Here is a 15,805-nt window from a genome sequence, read left to right on the forward strand (position 1 = left end):
TTCAAAAGTAAAGAAATAGAAAAATTTCTATTTCTTTACTTTTGAAGCAATCGAGGCACCCTTGTTTAGCTTGAGATGTTTGCAGCCAAAGCATGAGTGCTGCGATTGAAACCAAAGTAAACCAAAGTAAATAAAGGAAAAAAATATGGCGTGTGCACGTTTTTTTTTCTTTATTTATTTCGGTTTCAATCACCGCACTCGCGCTTTAATTTATCTTAAATATCTTAAGCTAAAGCAGGCGCCGCAAATGGTTCAAAAGTAAAGAAATTGATCAAAACATTTTTTTTCAATTTCTTTACTTTTGAAGCAATCGTAGCACCGCACTTTAGCTTAAGATGTTTACAAATAAAGTGCGAGTGCGGCGATTGAAACCAAAATAAATAAAGAGAAAACAAGGCACAAAAACATTAAAGCTCACAGGTCACAACAGCAACGTAAAACATGCGTGCATGAGCAGAATAAGCAAGCAACGAAAACGAAAGAGTTCCAAGACAAACACTTCATTCCACTAGCAGCATGTTTGCAGTAGTTAGGCGGTGCGGCATAGGCATTCCCAAACAAATAAAGGAGGAAATAAAAACCGCATTGGTGTGTGAAAATGAAGAGATTGAAGCAGACAAGCAAACAAACCAATAAAAAGCCACTAGGTGTAGTAGGTGGAGTTTTACCACATATACTAATTACTTGATGTCTCGGAGGGACAGTGCATGCGCTGCCTAGGCGAGACCTTAAAAAGGGATAAGGTTCATCGGTGTAAAATTTTAGATGGAACAAGACCACAACAGTACGTACCAGATTACTGACTACAAGACGTTTTCAGTCTATTAAAACATCAAATTGTGTTTACAATATTTTTTTGAATAGACAGTTGCCAAGGAATTATAAACATTCGACCACCGGGTAACCTATCATAAACTCCGTAAGTGTGATATTGTGATCATGTCGCATAAATATATTTCATACATTTTTCCTAAATTTTGAATTATGAAAATCTGCTATAACACATACACAATGCAGTAGTGTTTTAAAGGAGAGGATTTCTAAAGATCTCTACTTCTTTTTATGTTTAGGACAACCTCAATTGTTTACCTACACACAGACTATTAAAATGATTGATGCTCAATGATAAAAATGATTAGTGCAAGAGATTGGCAAAAAATGTCCCTTAAAATGGCTCACTCATAGCTTCAGATTTTCTCTACTCAAGCTCGCTGCAACTGATTGACAACTTTTGTTGAAGTTTTCACGGTACTGGATTGTGCTAATATGACCATGGTTCCAAAACATTTTCATCAAACAAACTGAATTGTACTGTTCAGCTGCGAAAACCGATTAAATTGAGCTGTACCAGCATGGTCCTAGTATATGAACTACCCCGCACCTCGGAATACATATGAACTACCCCGCATCTTGCAATACATATGTACTATCCCGCACCTCGCCAAAACTGCAAAAAGGAAAACAAAATGTCAATAATAATACACATAACACAACGGTGTTGCTACTATTACTTTTAAGCTGCGATTTGTGGCATCAAATGCACGAGGGGTTGATTTATGTTCCCTCAAAATATAATGATCAAATTTAAAAGACAGAAACATAGAACACTTCCTTACCTCCTTCTATTTCTTCTGCCCCAAAATGAATTCGATAGAAAAGCATTATCTCGATCTTGTAGCAGTTGTATATAGTGATCAGACAGAGAAGCAGGAGCAGAATAGCACCAAGTCCACCAGCAAGTTCAACTGTATACATTAGTTCTGTAACACATGATAAGGTATAAAACTGTTTCTTCATTTGTCGAGAAAGAGGATCAATGAATGATAACTCATTTTGTTAGGAATATAGAGAGCGGGACTTTAAGTCAGCACCTTTGTTGATGTTTTTAAAAAACATTTGGTATTTTATTTTAAGCATTGTATGACTCATAACAATACAATACCTAATAACATTCTTGGTGATTACAACTTGCTGAGCAAAATCATTCACAATTAAACTTCAATAGGCAATACATCAGTGTAAATTATGAAAATGACATATCGAAAATGATTAGTACAGATAAAGAACCAAAGTACCGGGGAGAGGCTCAAAGGTGAAATTCAGCAATATCATTGCGGGTGGTTCCTATTAATAGAAGAAAACAAAGGCATTCATGTACTACCACTTTTGTTGATGAGTCTCTTTGCACTAGCTAACTGGACATCAGTGAATGAACGATTGAGAATTAATGTGTCTTTGTGCAATTTAACCGGTGCTCAAGTAAAGCGCTCCAATACCTTCAGATCAGGGCTACATAAAACTGCAAAAAGAAAAAGGTTCTCCCCTACCACCCTTCATGGCCTCTACCATCATCCTACACTTGGCCTTACTACTACATGGAATGACCACCCTCCAGCATCACAGAGAGGGTAAAAACACAGCCATTTCCCAATTCCTGCCTTTCCCTTGAGATACTGAGAGCATGACCAATTCCCAATTCATCAAGGCAGCGGCATCATGGAACTTTGTATGCACTGGCTATTGAAAAGTTCTCCAGAAATTGTAGTTTCCTTGAATAGCACTGTCTGTATTTTGCATCTACAGCTGTTTGTGATACCTTACTATAGGCTCTCTTTGCCTCCCATGGTAAGCTCTGATTTGCCCTCTCTCCGCCATCCTAACCTTGGTCTCTAACTCATAACTAGAAAGCAACGCACTGCAGTGACTCTGTGAGGCGAGAGACGCACGGTTGCTCTTGTCCCTGACTTTCAGCCAAGCTACTGGAAAAGCAGCGTGTCCCTTGCTCACTGGGTGAGCAGGCTCAAGGACCTTTATTTGTAAATGATGACTTATTTGATACATCCATTAAAAATTGTGTTTTTTCTTTTTTTGTAACTGAACATTTATTGTTGTGTTATCACATCATACATAAACATATCATTTCCTATATTTAGGCCAAAAAAGGCCGAGTTGAATGTGACAGAATAGACTTTATCCATTAAGTATATTCACCAAGGACAATATTTATGACCCGGTCTGTGTCCCTCTTGCACCACACAAAGTGGTGGAAAAGTGACACAAACCTTAAGTCAGATTTCTGAAGCCATTGCAAAGCCACTTTGCGTGGCTTCAAAAAAGTGGAGACAAAGCAAATTGCTGTGTTGCGTTACTCTACCCTAGGTAGGCGTTCTATGGGTGTAGCGTGGTAGAAAACTACCAGCAGAGTTAAGAAAAATACCTGGCATTCATAGTAGGGTGAGATCTGGGAACAAGAGGACTCTGGAACCTCTGCAAAATAGTTCACCCTCATAGCAGTTGCTTTCAGATGTTGCTACATTTAGAAAAGCACTAATAAATGTCATGCCACTGTTCTTGTTGCCGTCCTAGCACTCCGTGTTATGTTTTGGACCTCCCTCCTCATCCTGGAAAACTAACACTCAGAATAAGGGATAACCTCTCGTGGAAAGATTTCCTCATGCTTGGCTACCAAATTGGGTTCCTCACAATTTAGACATCATCCCATCATTCTTACAGATTTTTTTGAGGTTTTTCAGATGCCAGTAAGTGTTACAGTGCAAATTTGAATCGTGGCTGTCTTTGATAGTTTTCTTTATGTGTTCTGCATAGTTTTCTCAACAGCACTAATTTGTTTTTACCTAGAAGCCACCTTTGTGACTGCAGCTCAACTTGCTCCAGTTTGATCTCATATGCCACCAAACACTGCTCCATAACCTCCAGTTTGTCCTGAACTTTACAGATATAAGCCATTAATATCTTCTTCCATTGGGTCAGGCAGGATTAACCCTCCTGATTTGTCAACATTTTCAACAGTGTAGCACATGCTTCTTTGAAAATGGGTGAAGTGGCTCAACCAGCGATTCTTTGTGAATTTTTCCAATAGTTTTTTGTTTTTTTAGAGTTTTATATAGCGCGAACTAGACCCGAGAAATCGGGTATCAGAGCGCTTTACATGAGCACCAGTTTCATTACAGATGGACACATTCATTTTTGTTAGGCACAGGGAGATCAAGTGATTTGCCCAGAATTACAGGATGTTGAGCGTCCTTGCCGAGACTCGAACCCGGTTCCCCAGCTCCGAAGTTGACTGCTCTAGCCGTAAGGCTACAAAGTGATGCCACAACTGTGGCTGGGAGAGGGGAAGTTAAGATTTATGTGTTTCAGTTATGTAATAAGCAGCAAACAGTCAAGGCAGAACACAGGATGAGTAGTCGGACGACAGGTGACACTAAATCAGTTCCAGGATGTGGACTGACTTTAAAATCCTGGCCTGGAATATCAGGGGACTGGGAACTTATGTCAAGAGATATAGAGTGCTTACCTTCCTAGTATAAAGTCTCCATAGCATGTTTACAGGAAATGCATCTGGATGAACCTGGTGCCACATGATGGGCTAGAAAATACTGTGGATAAGTGTACTACTCTACCTATTGAACATATGCAAGGGTCATATTGATCTGGATAGCACCTGGAATCCCCTTAACCCTTTACATATTTGGAGGCTGATGTGGTTGGAAACTTTGTTTTCATCAAGGGTGCGTTAGATGGCTCAGAGTCAGCTATACTAAACACGTATGCACTGAACACTGATGACCCCATTTTTTATCACAACATACATGACTTGATTGAGCCGAACATAGGTGTGCCCCTTCTGTGGCTGGGTGACTTTGATTGCATATTAGACTCTAATCTGGATAGGTTGCCTACGATATCGGGCAGATAACCACAGATGACAAATGTTGCAAAGTCATCCTGTGCCCTGGGAACTGCCCAACTTTTTTGCTGACTAGTACTGGAGGTAACTGACTCTGACTGACCCTGGGCTCTGCCTAACCAGGCCCAGGGCCCGTGCTATGCTGAAAGAGACACTTAGAATCCAATGAAAACCCCTACATACTCTAGGGTTGACTATGGGTTAGGGACCCCTAGGATTGGCATGTCCTACCCTCTAAGTCCTTAGTATATAATAGGCCATGGCACTTTAGAGGCCAGCAGCCCTTTCTGCACTTGCATGTGTGCACTGCTGAAGCCTGAGGTCAATTTAAAAGTAGCTCTGTGTTGCAGGACGGCTTTGAAAAAGGAAATGGTGCCCAAACTTGACTTTGGTGTTTTGAGCACTTAAAAATGGATAACCTACAATGTTTAAGAATATTAGGTACTCACAGGGTCTCCTCTAGGTATCCCAGGGGTGGATGGGGGCAGGTATTTATAAGAAGGATCCTTATAAAATGGGTTTTATATGTCCTCGGTTAAGTGAAATTGCCCATTTCACTCCCCACATAGTGATAAAGTGCTGCATATAACGACTTTGGTGCTAGGAGCTCTGTGGAGGGAGGATCTGCAATATTGCTACATATTCATAACCCCTAAAGTCTACCCTTGGTGTTCCAGGGGCGGGGGTCCTGTAGATATAGGCAGAGTACTTATAAAATATGTTTTTATAAGCCCTGGTGCTGGAATAATAGCCCAGGTCATTTTTCTGATTGCAAATCCCCTGCAACATAGTTTAACATGGCAATACGTTATTAACTAATAAATCCTGCTAGAAGAATCATACAATAGCATTCAAAGACTTCTAAGGATGGTATTGATACATCCAACAATATGATATTGTTGAATTTCTCCTAAAATATACAGACAAGAAGTTATAAGACTTTCTTGTCTGTAAGCCCAGATTCAGCCTTCCGGTGGTCTGTCCTGATTGGTCAGAGTTAAGTGGATTAGGGCTCTTTTGAAAAGGTGATAAAGAGACCTTGGGGTTAACCAGCTCTGCTGGGAGGGTAGTGCTGTGCTACAAAGGAATGCCAGAGCAGGTGGGGAGTTGTAAACAATGGACATCAATGGAAGAGGAAGACCCCAGTGTCATTTACAACTCTACTCTCTTGAACCCAGCCAGATGCTAGGCTTAAGAAAGGAATGAGCAGATGCAAGGAGGAGAGATTTTGAATATTAGCCATCCTAGAAGTGTGTTTAGCCAGTTCTTCTCTCCCTGCTGGAAAATCAGCCATGATACATTTGGAAGAACTGATGCACTCTGCGACAAAATAGTGCCACACTCTGAAGGATGTGGTCATACCTTGGTGCGTTACTCTGCTCCTCATTGGACAGGAGTGCCCTCCTGCTTAACCCAGAGAACTTGGAATAAGTATCTGAGAGGGGCAGAGCCTCTCAGATCTGCTGCTTGTAACCTAAGAGAGCAAGAAGGGCCATGCTGAGAAGTTTGAAGTGGAATCACCAAGGCCTGCACTCTGAAGATTGCGCCTTCTGCACCATTTGAAACTACAGCCCTGTAGACTACCTTGCTGTAAAAGGACTAAAGAGTGGACTCCCTGTAAGCTACAGGTTAACAGAGCTCACCTGGAACATCACCACCAAGAATCCTCACCCTGAAGCACTATCAGTGGATTTGTAAGGGTTTTGTCCAAGTGGATTGTGGGAACTGAGGTCCTCAACTTTCAAGGACCATCTTTGAGTTTCCAAACCCTTGGAGTAATTTTGAGACACTTTGGGACCCTTTGGGGAACCTCAAGAAGAAGTTACAGAAGTTTGGAGCAACTTTGGGAAAATCCATAAGTGGACCGAATCAATCTGGCCAGCCTGGCCAGCCCGGCTGCCTGCCTTTACATTCGCGAGCCAGCCTGCCGTCCAGGTTCTTCCTGCTGAAAAGCTCCATAGGTCAGACTTCCAGAGTTTGACCGGGAGTAGGCGAAATCCGAGGCTGGCGAACACTCACCGAATCCGGCCTGGCAAGGAGCATCGAAGGACCCTGCAAGAAAAATCTCCGTAAAAGTTTCTAAGTCCGAACGAAGAAAAGGCGTCTGGGAGCAACCGCAAGAGCCAAGCCTGTGGCCTTCAACCACGAGCCAGCCTGGATCCTTGGTTCGTCCCGTTGGAACGCTCCGGAGGTCTAACTTCCATAAGTTTGACCGGGAGTTTGTCGCAAGGCAATCCGGCGAACCCACACAGGATCGGGACTGGCTGAGAGCTTCGAGAGACCCCGGGAAGAAAAGCTCCAGAAAAGTTTCTAAATCAGAAGATAAAAACTTTGACCATGACCTACTGCGAGGGGTGGGTGCGCAGGGCTCCATCACGGTCGGCCTGAAACTTTAACTTTGACCCAGTCTATCGCAACCAGATGTCCTGATAAGGTGCTATTGGTTTCTATGTGCTACATAGGGGCCGATTCAGATCCGGGTCGGAAAGCACTGCGACCGAGTCGGATCCGGAGTGTTTTCCGACCGAGCCGGACCCCTACAGTTCGACCGAGCAAGTACGATGCGCACGTACGCTGTCGGACTCGGTTCGGTCGGACTCCCATAGAAGTCAATGGGAGCCGGTCGTACGACGCGTACATGGGTTCCCATTGACTGAATGGGCACGTCTCGAACAAATGCACCCCCTACAGTGGGTACGCGTCAGTGCCACCCGCAACGTACATGCCTGTGTTGGGGAGACCCATAGGTCTCCCCCTGTGTCCGAGTTGTAGGGCTGCGGGTGTCAGGGGGTCCGACGCGGACCCCCAAAGTCCGACTCCGGGAGCTTTTGCGAGCCAGACACTCTGGCTCGCATAGGCTGTCCGACGCGTGCATCGTACTGGCTCGGTTGTAAATCGCATCCATTGCACGCCACGGTTAGCTTCCGACCGGGACGTACGGAGCGGTTCGGACCCGGAAACGACTCGGTCTGTGAATTTCATGTAGCTCGCATCGTACTTGTTCGCTCGTACAGCTGTACGAGTCGGGCGGAAAACGCGTGTACGGCTCGTAGTTTTTTCAGCCGAACCCGATTAGGTGGCCTTCCGACCGAGATCGTAATCGGCCCCATAGTGCTAAATCTTTAAAAAGTCATATATCTGGTTCTCTACATTGGAATTTTGTTGTTTTGGTGTCATTTTAAAGATAAACATATTTCCTATTTTTAAAAACTGGTGTTGGATTTTTATTGTGTGTTGTGTCTTAATTATTTACTGAATTGGTGTTTTTAAATGCTTTACATACCTGTCCTTGAAGTTAACCCCTTCGATGCTCATGACGGAGCCGTTCTGTCATGAGCACAGCCCCTGGGGAAAGCACTGGCGCTCCCCCCCTGGGGCATCGATCTTGGTACCACAGAGGGGGATGGCAGCCAAATCCCACGCTTCCCCATGATGTCAGCGCGCATAGCACGCGCTGACGTCATCAAGGCAGGGCATTTCTGGTGCACGATCACACAGAGTGTCCCGATCGTGCACCAGGAATGCCCCCACTAGACACCAGGGATGTTATTTTCTGAGCAAAGAAAGCGGCCCCTTGGGCAAGGGTCGCTTCCTATGGGGGAAATTTAAATTCAGACTTTTCTGCCCCCCCTGGGGACAGATCAGCTATTTTTAGCCGATTCTGGACCCATGGGGGGCAGAAAAGCCCACTAGAGCCAGGGAATTGTTTTTAAAAATAAATCGGAAGCGACCCCTTGGGCAAGGGTCGCTTCCAAGTTCCCAAAATATTTTTTAAGTATAATCTGGGGGTAGATAGTTTTTTTTATTTGGCCTTTCTGCCCCCAGGGGGGGGGGGGGGAGCAGAAAACCCCACTAGACACCAGGGAATTTATTTATTTTTAAATGGAAGCCAAATTTATTTAAGAATGATATTCTGCCCCACCCCCCGTGACAGCCTGATTTTTTGGGTGTTTCTGATCCTGGGGGGGGGGGGGGGGGCAGAAAAGTCGCCTAGCGCCGGGGAAATGTTTTTTTTTAAATTGGAAGCGACCCCTTGGGCAAGGGTCGCTTCCAGGGGCCATATTTTATAAAAAAGTATATTCTGCCCCTCCGGGGGCAGATCGGTTTGTTTAATTGGCATTTCTGAAACCCCACTAGACACCAGAGAGTGTTTTACATTTTAAATGGAAGCAACCCCTTGGGCAAGGGTCGCTACCTTATGGGCCTAATCATTTTTAAGACTTTTCTGCCCCCCGGGGACAGATCACCTATATTTTTTGGCGTTTCTGGCCCAAGGGGGATATCGTTGATTTTTGCTGTGTCTTTGCAGAGTAGGTGCGGGTGAGTGTAGCTGTCTCTTGTAAGTGAATTGTACAAAACATTTTTTCATAGGCAATGTTGATGTTGCCTCAAAACGTTTTGTGTCCTTGCCTGTCGCGGGTATTTGGGCCTCCCACACAAGTGAGGCACCATTTGTATCGGGGGACCTGGGGGAACGCTGGGTGGTAGGAAATTTGTGTGGGCCCATTGATGCCACACTTTCTCACACAAAAATGTATGAAAAAAGTGATTTATTCAGCTAAAATTGAGGTTTGCAGGGGATTCTGGATAAGGAGACTTTGGGGGATCCATGCAAGCCATACCTCCCTGAAAGCCCCCAGGTGTCTAGTTTTCAGAAATGTGTGGGTTTGGTAGGTTTTCCTAGATGACCGCCGAGCACGGGGCCAAAAACCCAGGTGACCCCCCTTGCAAAACCAGGTGGTTTTGAGATAGGCAATTTTGATGTCGCCTATGTTTCGGGCCCTTGCCGGTCGCCGGTACTTGGGCCTCCCACACAAGTGAGGCACCATTTTTATCGGGAGACCTGGGGGAACGCTGGGTGGTGGGAAATTTGTGTGAGCCCGGTGATGCCACAACTTTCCCACACAAACATTTATGAAAAAAGTGACTTTTTCAGCTAAAATTGAGGTTTGCAGGGAATTCTGGGTAAGGAAACGTTGGGGGATCCACGTAAGCTATACCTCCCTGGAAGCCCCCGGGTGTCCAGTTTTCAGAAATGGGTGGGTTTGGTAGGTTTCCCTAGATGGACGCCGAGCACGGGCCAAAAACCCAGGTGACCCCCCCTTGCAAAACCAGGTGGTTTTGAGATAGGCAACTTTGATGTCGCCTCACTACGTTTTGGGCCCATGCCTGTCGCGGATACTTCGGCCTCCCACACAAGTGAAGCACCATTTTTATCAGGAGACCTGGGGGAACATTGGGTGGTGGGAAATTTGTGTGAGCCCGATGATGCCACAAATTTCCCACACAAAAATGTGTGAAAAAAGTGATTTTTTTCAGCTAAAATTGAGGTTTGCAGGGGATTCTGGGTGAGGAAACGTTGGGGGATCCACGCAAGCCATACCTCCCTGGATGCCCCCGGGTGTCTAGCTTTCAGAAATGTGTGGGTTTGGTAGGTTTCCCTAGATGGCCGCTGAGCACGGGGCCAAAAAACCAGGTGACCCCCCTTGCAAAACCAGGTGGTTTTGAGATAGGCAATTTTGATGTCGCCTCACTACATTTTGGGCCCTTGCCTGTCGCGGGTACTTGGGCCTCCCACACAAGTAAGGTACAATTTTTATCGGGAGACCTGGGGGAATGCTGGGTGGTGGGAAATTTGTGTAAGCCCGGTGATGCCACACTTTCCCACACAAAAATGTGTGAAAAAACTGATTTTTTGAGCTACAATTGAGGTTTGCACGGAATTCTGGGTAAGGAAACGTTGGGGGATCCACGCAAGCCATACCTCCATGGAAGCCCCCGGGTATCTAGTTTTCATAAATGCGTGGGTTTGGTAGGTTTCCGTAGGTGCTGGCAGAGCTAGGGTTCACAAACTACAGCTAGGCACTTTGCCAAAAAAGGGTCATTTTTCAGTGGGGCCACGCTGCGTTTTGCGCCGTTTCCGGTCACGGGCACTAGGCCGACCCACACAAGTGAGGTGCCATTTTTCTTGTAAGGCTTTGGGGAACGCGGGGTGGGTGGAAATTTGTGGATCCACACAGATTCCAGGACTTTCCACCACAGAAATGTGGGTGAAATGTGTTTTTTAAAATAATTCTTTAGGGTTGCAAGGGATTCTGGGTCACAGGACCTGGTGGGAGGCAGTCAAGTAGGTTTGCTAGGTTTCCCTAGGTGCCTGCAGAGCTAGGGGTCATAAACTACAGCTAAGCACTTTGTCAAAAAAGGGTAATTTTTCACAGCGAAATTGAGGTGTGTCCACGTTGCATTTTGCGCCGTTTCCTGTCGCAGACACTAAGCCGACCTACACAAGTGAGGTACAATTTTTCACGAAAGACTTTGGGGAACGCGGGGTGGGTGGAAATTTGTGGATCCACACAGATTCCAGAACTTTCCACCACAGAAATGTGGGTAAAATGTGTTTTTTTGACAATTTTTTAGGTTTGCAAGGGATTCTGGGTAACAGAACCTGGTAGGAGGCAGTCAAGTCATCCCGTCCTGGATTCCCCTGGGTATCTAGTTTGCTAGGTTTCCCTAGGTGCCGACAGAGTTAGTGTTCAAAAACTACAGCTAGACACTTCGCAAAAAAAGGGTAAATTTTCATTGTGAAAATGTGGTGTGTTCACATTGGGTTTTGAGCCATTTCCTGTCGTAGGCACAATGCCTACCCACACAAGTGAGGTACCATTTTTATCAGGAGACTTAGAGTAATTCTGATTTGTAAAGCAACTGTTATTACCTATTGATTTTTGATGCATTTCTGCCTTCCAAATGAAAGACATTGTGTAAAAAAGAAGTAATTTTGAAAAATGACCGATAATTCTCATGCTAGTATGAGTATTCCCAATTTCGAAAATGTGCAAATATGTACGGTTTCTAAACTCTATAATTTGTTCCCCTTTCAGAAATACATAGGTGTCTTTCATACCGATTTTTCCATGTATACATTTTCCCACAATAATTGCTATATACCCGGAACATAATAAAAAACCATTGCAAATTGCTGCTCAGTTTTTGACTCTGGGTTCACCAGGTTCTTGGTTAACCTACAAGTCCTATATATCTCCACAACCAGGAAAGTCCAGCGGAAGTAACGGTATATTGCTTTCAAAGAGCTGTCATAATTAGAAGAAGTTACAGGTGAAAACGTTGACACAAAAGGCTGTTTCTTTCAAATAATTTTCAATTTTTCCTATATTTAACTGTTAGTTTCTATAAAGAAACCTTGATGGATCTACACAAAGGACCCCTTGCCGAATTCAGAATTTTGTCTACTTTTCTAAAATGCATAGCTTTCCAGGATCCATTATTACTTTCACACCCATTTCTACCATTACCTGGAAGGAGGTTGAAAGCACAAAAAATAGCAAAAATAGGCTATGTCCCAGAAAAATGCCAAAACTGTGTAAAAATTTTTGGTTTTCTGACAAAAGTCTGTCATTACCTAAAAGCTGGGAAAATGGTGATTCCAGCCCCACAAACCCTTATTTGATAACATTTGCAGGGAAAAACCCAGACACTTTCATTTGCAGCCTGTTTTTCCCATTTTCCCCCCCAAAAAACAAAATGTTGCTTTGTTTTGCATAATTTCTGTGACCCCTCCAGAGGAAACCCACAAACCCTGAGTACCTTTAGAATCCCCATGATGTTGGAAGAAAAGGACGCAAATTTGTCGTGGATACCTTATGTGGTCAAAAAGTTACAGTGGCGCGCACTACCCCAAATAGCCAAAAAAAGGCTTAGCACGGGGAAGTGGGGAGGCCTAGCAGCGAAGGGGTTAAGCCTGCCTGCTCGCAGCCAAGCTACCAAGGGGTTGGGCATGGGAATCATTTTCTAAGATCTATTCTGAGCCCTATACTGTGTTAGTGTCCTTATTGCTAGCGCAGATTTAGATTTGCCCCTACTAATAATCCACTTTCCGGAGTGATGCAAGACCTGGATGGTCATGATGTATGGAGACTAGGCCCCCCAACCCAACGGGTCTATACATGCCACTAAACTACACACAACACCCATAGAAGACTGGCAGAATATTTATGGCTAGAATTCCTAGAATGGAAGAGCTTGTGGTGATACACATGGTGCATTTGTTGTCTGATTTTTCTCCTATCAGTTGTATAGTGAGGTGGGGCTGACCGGCACAAGAGACTCAATACTGGACAATGTCTGCTGACATCCTAGATGACGTGCAGCGTCTGCAGAAAGCTCCAGATAGAGCTCTGCAAGGAGGAGAGGGAATTGGCCAAACTGCAGTCAGGTGGGCTCTTACACACGGAGGATTGTTGCTGGAACAACCATTGCACAGATGAATCAGTGATACCTGAGACCACCTAGACAAACACGCTTGAACAGTATAAAAAGCACTTACAAAGAGAATGGGTGAAAACAGGCTTTTATTGGTTTGAATACTATGGAGGGAGAACTCCCCACATCTGACTACATATTTGGTATCCGCTGACGGTACCAGGGTCAGTACAACGTCAGGTATATTAGATGTATTCCAGCAGAATTTGCAGCAAGTATATACAGCGGACCCCACTGTTACTCCAGCCACTATATTCAATTTCTGGAGAGCTTGCCCATCCTGAAACTGGAGCCGCTGAGTGTAGAGGCTTTAGATGCTCTAATAAACCTGAGGGTACGCCGGGAGTCATTGAAGGTGCTTCCGAAGGCATAGGTGCCGTAGGTGCGGGTTCCCATCCGAGATTTACCAGGCTTTCTTGGCTACAGTAGAGCAGGGTCTCCTGCAGGTCCTGACAGAAGCACAAAAGAATAGAGTTCTGGCCCCAACAATGAGAGAAGGGGAAATTTGCATGCTCCTAAATCCTGGTGGGGATAGATTAAACCCTGCTGCTTATAGGTCACTCACTGTGATCAATACAGATATAAAAAAAACTGTGCAAACTACTCACCAATCGATTAACACCTCACATGCCGCAGTTGATACACTAAAATCAATGTGGTTTAATTCCTGGCTGGGTACACTGGCATGAATTTGCTGTGTTTAACCAATATACTCGATGAAGTAAAACTTAGAGATGAGGAACTAGCGCTGGTATCGATTGATCTAGAAAAGGCTTTTGATACAGTAGATTGGGGCTATATGTTGGAGGTAGGAATAGGCCCTCAATATCAGCGATGGGTTAAATCACTCTAAAAGAATCCTGGTGCCAGGGTACGAGTCGGATGAATTCACTATGAAAAATGACCAATGAGACGAGGAAGACAGCAGGGATGTCCTCTGTCACCCCCATTTTTGCCTTAGCAATAGAACTCTTAGCGATCTGGGTGTGACAGGGAATGGAAAAATGTGGTATTCGATTGCGGGCACTAATCTTGTTGTATGCAGATGACACCCTTTTTCATATAGCTTCAACACGCGTGGCACTGCCTAGACTTTTGGATGACTTCAAAGACTTGTCAGGACTTTGGTGTGATTGAGCCAAATCCCCAATTTTCCCCTTAGCAAAATTGGCCATCCTATCAATAGATCAACCCCAGAGGCTCGGCCTTCTGTTATTTGGGCATTCAAGTGTCACATACTGATGCACAGATGCTCCATTTAACAAGCATTGGCATAGCCAATAGGTCTCGCCTTTGGGACCTTATAAGTGTTTAGCCAGAGATATTGACTTTGCCTATGTCTTTAAGCTGTGCTGTACATAAGTCTGCAGCATGCTGAAAAGTTATAAAAAAAGAAGTGTCGGAAGTATTTTTGTTACCTTAGATATGACCAAGAAAGCATTATGTACAACTGAACGACCATATTAAAAATGTCTTAACAATAAATAATGTCTTGAGTTTTTTTGTCCTTTCAATGCTGGCAATTTATATCTGCCTGTTCCAATGATTGCTTCTTATGGTTTTTTTTGTTATGGGGGGCATAAATAACAGGAGCGTGAAGGTTAGGAAATAGTACCTGTATAACAGTCAGTGAGAGAGTCAGTCAGTTAGTCAGTCAGTCAGTGAGAGAGTCAGTAAGTTAGTCAGTCAGTGGTGAGCACAGGTCAGGGTGGAGGTGCACTGACGGAGCTGTGTGCAGTGGTGAGCACTGGTCTGAGCCGAGGTGCCATCAGCAGAGCTGTGTGCAGTGGTGAGCACAGGTCAGGGCTGAGGTGCATCAGCGGAGCTGTGTGCAGTGGTGAGCACAGGTCTGGGCTGACGTGGATCTGTAGAGCTGTGTGCAGTGGTGAGCACAGGTCAGTGCTGACGTGCATCAGTGGAGCTGTGTGCAGTGGTGAGCACAGGTCAGTGGTGAGGTGCATCAGCAGAGCTGTGTGTAGTGTTGAGCACTGGTCAGTGCTGAGGTGCTCTGATGGAGCTGAGTGCAGTGGTGAGCTTCAGTCAGGGTTGAGGTGCATTACTGAAGCTGTATGCAGTGGTGAGCACAGGTCAGGGCTGAGGTGCACTAACGGAGCTGTGTGCAATGGTGAGCTTCGGTCAGGGCTGAGGTGCATCAGCGGAGCTGTGTGCAGTGGTGAGAACAGGCCAGGGCTGAGGTGCATCAGCGGAGCTGTGTGCAGTGGTGAGCACAGGTCAAGGCTGAGGTGCACTGACGGAGCTATGTGCTGTGGTGTGCACTGGTCAGGGCTAAGGTGCAATGACGTGGCTGTGTGCAGTAGTGAGTGCAGGTCAGGGCTGAGGTGCACTGACAGAGCTGTGTGCAGTGGTGAGCACAGGTCAGGGCTGAGGTGCACTGACGGAGCGGTGTGCAGCAGTGAGCACAGGTCAGGGCCGAGGTGCATCAGCTAAGCTGTGTGCAGTGGTGAGCACTGGTCAGGGCTGAGGTGCATCAACGGAGCTGTGTGCAATGGTGAGCACATGATGCTGGTGGTCAGGGTAGAGGAGCACTGACGGAGCTGTGTGCAGTGGTGAGCACAGGTCAGGGTAGACGTGCACTGACAGAGCTATGTGCAGTGGTGAGCACAGGTCAGGGATGAGGTGCACTGACGGAGCTGTGTGCAGTGGTGAGCAGAGGTCAGGGCTGAGGTGCACTGACAGAGCTGTTTGCAGTGGTGAGTACAAGTCAGGGCTGATGTGCACTGACAGAGCTGTGTGCAGTGGTGAGCACAGGTCAGGGCTGAGGTGCACTGACGCAGTTGTGTGCAATGGTGAGCA

The 15,805-nt window shown here is 45.3% G+C and overlaps 1 protein-coding gene and 1 long non-coding RNA gene across 6 annotated transcripts in view; one reads left to right on the forward strand and one right to left on the reverse strand.

The window, feature by feature from the left end:
* IL1RAPL1 (interleukin 1 receptor accessory protein like 1) overlaps positions 1–15,805 on the reverse strand; it is a 2,372,066-nt gene that overhangs the window by 323,957 nt on the left and 2,032,304 nt on the right. The window contains exon 10 of the mRNA XM_085622432.1: positions 1,617–1,760. Within this exon, the coding sequence (XP_085478558.1) occupies positions 1,617–1,760 (144 nt within the window). The remainder of the gene's footprint in view (positions 1–1,616; positions 1,761–15,805) is intronic.
* LOC146805257 (uncharacterized) overlaps positions 1–15,805 on the forward strand; it is a 312,230-nt gene that overhangs the window by 20,443 nt on the left and 275,982 nt on the right. The window lies entirely within an intron of this gene.

Source organism: Triturus cristatus, chromosome 8 (genome assembly GCF_964204655.1).
Source record: "Triturus cristatus chromosome 8, aTriCri1.1, whole genome shotgun sequence".
NCBI lineage: Eukaryota > Metazoa > Chordata > Amphibia > Caudata > Salamandridae > Triturus > Triturus cristatus.